At 45.0% G+C, this 7017-nt stretch overlaps 1 protein-coding gene across 1 annotated transcript in view; it reads right to left on the reverse strand.

Moving 5' to 3' along the window:
• The window catches only part of LOC111952222 (cyclic nucleotide-gated channel beta-3), a 38917-nt gene that overhangs the window by 21669 nt on the left and 10231 nt on the right, over positions 1-7017 (reverse strand). The window contains exons 8-9 of the mRNA XM_070435028.1: positions 6631-6685; positions 6429-6517 (exon numbers count right to left, since the gene is read on the reverse strand). Coding sequence (XP_070291129.1) covers positions 6429-6517; positions 6631-6685 — 144 coding nt within the window. The remainder of the gene's footprint in view (positions 1-6428; positions 6518-6630; positions 6686-7017) is intronic.

Consider the following 7017-nt stretch of genomic DNA (forward strand, 5'->3'; position numbering starts at 1 on the left):
AACACTGCGATGCGACGCAGCGACGAGCGAGCCGGACAAACAAACCGAAACAGTCCCGGGTCGTGCCAACATATGACACAGACACAGAGGACCAACACCACAACAAAAAGCAATTGAAACCACCTACCCCTTATAACTATGGCTCAGTTCAGCGTCAGAGAAACAGATAAGACCACCTGCCTCTATGCGAGAAACGCATATCAAGCCGTCAGCCCTAGTTGACCAACATAGAAACACATACACATAGACTGCCCACCCAACTCACGCCGATGACCGGCACTTAACAACATATACAAGAATTAAACAGAAAACAGCGTCAGGAAACGTACACCTGTCTGAAAACAGCGGCAACAGAAGATCGAACTGGAAGTATTAGGAGTATGTCTCTCGAAATAACAGACAACAGCAAGAACGGTACAATGTACCCAGGCTTCCTGTCTAATGATAAACGAGATAAATGAGTTAGGATCGTACTAGGACCACGGGATGATCGTGACGTGATCGACCACACAGGAAGAATGACTGAGTTATGTCTGAAGACTTGTAGAATGACAAGAACGTTTGCAACGACAGCAGGAATGGACTGAAGTTAGGGTCTAAACGCATACAACACCAGACGAGCAGAAGATGGACCTGAAGTTAGGGTGCTGTCCGAAACTAGCACAGCAGAAGATGGACTGAGTTAGGATCTGTCTTGAAACAGACCAACAGAAGATGACTGAGTTAGGGTCTGTCTGAAACAGAGCAGCAGAAGATGGACTGAGTTAGGGTCTGTCTCACAACGACAGACCAACAGAAGATAGGCTGATTGTCTGAAAAGACCAGCAAGAAATGGACTGAGTTAGGTCTGTCTGCAAAGAGACCAGCAGAAAATGGACTGAGTTAGGGTCTGTCTGAAACAGAGCAGCAGAAGATGGACTGAGTTAGGGTCTGTCTGAAACAGACCAACAGAACGATGGACCTGAGTAGGGTCTGTCTGAAACAGACCAACAGAAGATGGACTGAGTTAGGGTCTGTCTGAAACAGACCAACAGAAGATGGACTGAGTTAGGGTCTGTCTGAAACAAACCAACAGAAGATGAGACTGAGTTAGGGCGTCTGTCAAACAGAGCAGCAGAAGATGGACTGAGTTGAGGTCTGTCTAAACAGACCAACAGAAGATGGACTGAGTTAGATCTGTCTGAAAAACCAGCAGAAAATGGACTGAGTTAGGATCTGTCTGAAAGACCAGCAGAAAAATGGACTAGTTAGGGTCTGTCTGAAACAGAGCAGCAGAAGATGGACTGAGTTAGGGTCTGTCTGAAACAGACCAACAGAAGATGGACTGAGTTAGGTCTGTCTGAAACAGACCAAACAGAAGATGGACTGAGTTAGGATCTGTCTGAAAAACCAGCAGAAAATGGACTGAGTTAGGGGTCTGTCTGAAACAGAGCAGCAGAAGATGGACTGAGTTAGGGTCTGTCTGAAACAGAGCAGCAGAAGATGGACTGAGTTAGGGTCTGTCTGAAACAGACCAACAGAAGATGGACTGAGTTAGGGTCTGTCTGAAACAGAGCAGCAGAAGATGACTGAGTTAGGGTCTGTCTGAACAGACCAACAGAAGATGGACTGAGTTAGGTCTGTCTCAAACAGACCAACAGAAGATGGACTGAGTTAGGGTCTGAAAGACCAGCAGAAAATGGACTGAGTTAGGGTCTGTCTGAAGACCAGCAGAAAATGACTGAGTTAGGGTCTGTCTGAAACAGACCAACAGAAGATGGACTGAGTGAGGTCTGTCTGAAACAGAGCAGCAGAAGATGACTGAGTTAGGGTCTGTCTGAAACAGACCAACAGAAGATGGACTGAGTTAGGATCTGTCTGAAACAACCAACAAAGATGGACTGAGTTAGGGTCTGTCTGAAACAGAGCAGCAGAAGATGGACTGAGTTAGGGTCTGTCTGAAACAGAGCAGCAGAAGATGGACTGAGTTAGGGTCTGTCTGAAACAGACCAACAGAAGATGGACTGAGTTAGGGTCTGTCTGAAACAGACCAACAGAAGATGGACTGAGTTAGGGTCTGTCTGTAACGATTTTCCTCCTCCTCTTCATCCGAAGGAGGAAGCAGGGATTCGACCAAAACGCAGCGTTGTGAAATGACAATTATATTTATTTAAACAAGACAAAAACAACTATACTTGATACTAACAAAAATAACAAAAACGATGTAGACAGACCTGGACGTAAGAACTTACATGTAACGAAGAACGCACGAACAGGAAAATGACTACACAAACGAAACGAACGGGACAAACAAACCGAAACAGTCCCGTGTGGCCAACATAGACACAGACACAGGAGACAACCACCCACAACAAACAATGTGAAACCACCTACCTTAATATGGCTCTCAGTCAGAGGAAACGTAAACCACCTGCCTCTAATTGAGAACCATATCAGGTCACCCATTAACCAACATAGAAACACATAACATAGACTGCCACCAAACTCACGCCCTGACCGACTAACACATACAAAATAAACAGAAAACAGGTCAGGAACGTGACAATGTCTGAAACAGACCAACAGAAGATGGACTGAGTTAGGGTATGTCTCAAACAGACCAACAGAAATAGACTGAGTTAGGTTCTGTCTGAAACGGACCAACAGAAGATGGAGTAGGATCTGTCTGAAACGGACCAACAGAAGATGGACTGATTAGGATCTGTCTGAAAGACCAGCAGAAAATGGACTGAGTTAGGGTCTGTCTGAAACAAGCAGACAGAAGATGGACTGAGTTAGTCTGTCTGAAACAGAGCAGCAGAAGATGGACTGAGTTAGGACTGTCATGAGAGATAGCAGAAAGACTGACTAGTTAGGGCGTCTGAAACAGAGAGCAGCAGAAGATGGACTGAGTTAGGGTCTGTCTCAAACAGACCAACAGAAGATGGACTGAGTTAGGGTCTGAAAGACCAAGCAGAAAAATGGACTGAGTTAGGGTCTGTCTGAAACAGAGCAGCAGAAGATGGACTGAGTTAGGGTCTGTCTGAAACAGACCAACAGAAGATGGACTGAGTTAGGGTCTGTCTGAAACAGACAACAAGAAGATGGACTGAGTTAGGGTCTGTCTGAAACAGACCAACAGAAGATGGACTGAGTTAGGTCTGTCTGAAACAAACCAACAGAAGATGGACTGAGTTAGGGTCTGTCTGAAACAGAGCAGCAGAAGAATGGACTGAGTTAGGGTCTGTCTGAAACAGACCAACAGAAGATGGACTGAGTTAGGATCTGTCTGAAAGACCAGCAGAAAATGGACTGAGTTAGGGTCTGTCTGAAACAGAGCAGCAGAAGATGACTGAGTTAGGTCTGTCTGAAACAGACCAACAGAAGATGGACTGAGTTAGGGTCTGTCTGAAACAGACCAACAGAAGATGGACTGAGTAGGATCTGTCTGAAAAACCAGCAGAAAATGGACTGAGTTAGGGTCTGTCTGAAACAGAGCAGCAGAAGATGGACTGAGTTAGGGTCTGTCTGAAACAGAGCAGCAGAAGATGACTGAGTTAGGGTCTGTCTGAAACAGACCAACAGAAGATGGACTGAGTTAGGGTCTGTCTGAAACAGAGCCAGCAGAAGATGGACTTGATTAGGTCTGTCTGAAACAGACCAACAGAAGATGGACTGAGTTAGGGTCTGTCTCAAACAGACCAACAGAAGATGGACTGAGTTAGGGTCTGAAAGACCAGCAGAAAATGGACTGAGTTAGGGTCTGTCTGAAAGACCAGCAGAAAGATGGACTGAGTTAGGGTCTGTCTGAAACAGACCAACAGAGATGGACTGAGTTAGGGCTGTCTGAAACAGACAACAGAAGATGGACTGAGTTAGGGTCTGTCTGAAACAGAGCAAGAAAAGATGGACTGAGTTAGGTCTGTCTAAACAGACCAACAGAAGATGGACTGAGTTAGGATCTGTCTGAAACAGACCAACAGAAGATGGACTGAGTTAGGTTGTCTGAAACAGAGCACAGAAGATGGACTGAGTTAGGTCTGTCTAAACAGAGAGCAGAAGATGGACTGAGTTAGGGTCTGTCTGAAACAAACCAACAGAAGATGGACTGAGTTAGGGTCTGTCTGAAACAGAGCAGCAGAAGATGGACTGAGTTAGGGTCTGTCTGAAACAGACCAACAGAAGATGGACTGAGTTAGGATCTGTCTGAAACAACCAGCAGAAAATGGACTGAGTTAGGGTCTGTCTGAAAGACCAGCAGAAAATGGACTGAGTTAGGGTCTGTCTGAAACAGACAGCAGAAAAATGGACTGAGTTAGGGTCTGTCTGAAACAGAGCAGCAGAAGATGGACTGAGTTATAGGTCGTCTGAAAACAGACCAACAGAAATATGGACTGAGTTAGGAATCTGTCTGAAAAACCAGCAGAAAATGGACTGAGTTAGGCTGTCTGAAACAGAGCAGCAGAAGATGGACTGAGTTAGGGTCTGTCTGAAACAGAACACAACAGAAGATGGACTGAGTTAGGGTCTGTCTGAAACAAACCAACAGAAGATGGACTGAGTTAGGGTCTGTCTGAAACAAACCAACAGAAGATGGACTGAGTAGGGTCTGTCTGAAACAGACACAGAAGATGGACTGAAGGGGTCTGTCACCAACAGAAGATGGACTGAGTTTAGGGTCTGTCTGAAACAGACCAACAGAATATGGACTGAGTTAGGGTCTGTCTGAAACAGAGCAGCAGAAGATGGACTGAGTTAGGGTCTGTCTGAAACAGACCAACAGAAGATGGACTGAGTTAGGATCTGTCTGAAAAAACCAGCAGAAAATGGGACTGAGTTAGGGTCTGTCTGAAAGACAGCAGAAAATGGACTGAGTTAGGGTCTGTCTGAAACAGAGCAGCAGAAAAAATGGACTGAGTTAGGTCTGTCTGAAACAGAGCAGCAGAAGATGGACTGAGTTAGGGTCTGTCTGAAACAGACCAAACCAGAAGATGGACTGAGTTAGGATCTGTCTGAAAAACCAGCAGAAAGATGGACTGAGTTAGGTCTGTCTGAAACAGAGCAGCAGAAGATGGACTGAGTTAGGGTCTGTCTGAAACAGACCCAACAGAAGAGGACTGAGTTAGGATCTGTCTAGAACCGTAGGAATCTGGTCTGAAACAGACAACAGAAATGGACTGAGTTAGGGTCTGTCTGAAACAGACCAACAGAAGATGGACTGAGTTAGGGTCTGTCTTGAAACAAAGCAACAGAAGATGGAACGAGTTAGGGTCTGTCTGAAACAAACCAACAGCAAGATGGACTAGTTAGGGTCTGTCTGAAACAGACCACAGAAGATGGACTGAGTTAGGGTCTGCTGAAACAGACCAACAGAAGACTGGAGAAACTCTGGGGGAAAATTTAGGGCTGTCTGAAACAGACCAACAGAAATGACTGATTAGGGTCTGTCTGAAACAGACAGCAAGAATGACTGAGTTAGGATCTGTCTGAAACAGACCAACAGAAGATGGACTGAGTTAGGATCTGTCTGAAACAGACAGCAGAAGATGGACTGAGTTAGGCTGTCTGAAACAGACCAACAGAAGATGGACTGAGTTAGGGTCTGTCTGAAACAGACCAACAGAAGATGGACAGTTAGGATCTGTCTGAAACAGACCACAGAAGATGGACTGAGTTAGGACTGTCTGAAACAGACCAACAGAAGATGGACTGAGTTAGGGTCTGTCTGAAACAGAGCAGCAGAAAGATGACTGAGTTAGGATCTGTCTGAAACAGACCAACAGAAGATGGACTGAGTTAGGGTCTGTCTGAAACAGACAACAGAAGATGGACTGAGTTAGGGTCTGTCTGAACAAACCAACAGAAGATGGACTGAGTTAGGGTCTGTCTGAAACAGACCTACAGAAGATGGACTGAGTTAGGGTCTGTCTGAAACAGAGCAACAGAAGATGGACTGAGTTAGGATCTGTCTGAAACAGACCAACAGAAGAGGACTGAGTTAGGATCTGTCTGAAACAGACCAACAGAAGATGGACTGAGTTAGGTCTGTCTGAAACAGACCTACAGAAGATGACTGAGTTAGGTCTGTCTGAAACAGAGCAACAGAAGATGGACTGAGTTAGGTCTGTCTGAAACAGACCAACAGAAGATGGACTGAGTTAGGATCTGTCTGAAACAGACCTACACAGAAGATGGACTGAGTTAGGGTCTGTCTGAAACAGACCAACAGAAGATGGACTGAGTTAGGATCTGTCTGAAACAGACCAACAGAAGGAGAGGGTTACGGTCTCTTCGGTTCTTTAACACTTAGTAAAAAAGACAATTAAATAAATGAAATAGAATGTGAGTCTATTATGTGATTTAAGAACTGATTTTATTTTGAACTGGGACATCATTCTGAAGGGAGGAGAAATGTAAAAAAAWWAATAATAATAATAATAAACACTTACCATTCTGCACAACTTCAACGTCATCTCTTGATCTCGCGACAGGCTGTGGCATCTTGAGGCCGAGGCCCGTCACAAACCAGCCCACGACACTGTGGTACACAGAGAAACACCTTACTAACGGGCCAAAAGGAACACAGACACTTAGCCTACAACTGAGCCTACATTGTGACATTGTGACATAGCGCCCTCGGGTGAAACTTACTTGGAGTTTTGTGAGTCCTCGTCACCTTTGAGAGACTCAGGAGGTGGCGACAAAACTGAGAGGAAAGGAGAAGACAGGTGTACAACAGTAGCATAGATGTACAGCTAGTAGATTTAGACTATAAGGACCAGTTTCCTGGACACAGATAAAGCCTAGTCCGGGACTAGAAAGTTATTTCAATTGAGATCCTCCACTGAGTATGCTTCTTAGTCCAGMACTAGGCTTAATCTACACTMAGTGGACAAAAKATTAGGAACACSTGCTCGTTCCATGACATAGACTGTAAGCTATGATCCCTTATTGATGTCACTTGTTAAATACACTTCCATCAGTGTAGATGAAGGGGAGGAGACAGGTTAAAGAAGGATTTTTAAGCCTTGAGACATG

This window comes from Salvelinus sp. IW2-2015, linkage group LG26 (assembly GCF_002910315.2).
Source record: "Salvelinus sp. IW2-2015 linkage group LG26, ASM291031v2, whole genome shotgun sequence".
NCBI lineage: Eukaryota > Metazoa > Chordata > Actinopteri > Salmoniformes > Salmonidae > Salvelinus > Salvelinus sp. IW2-2015.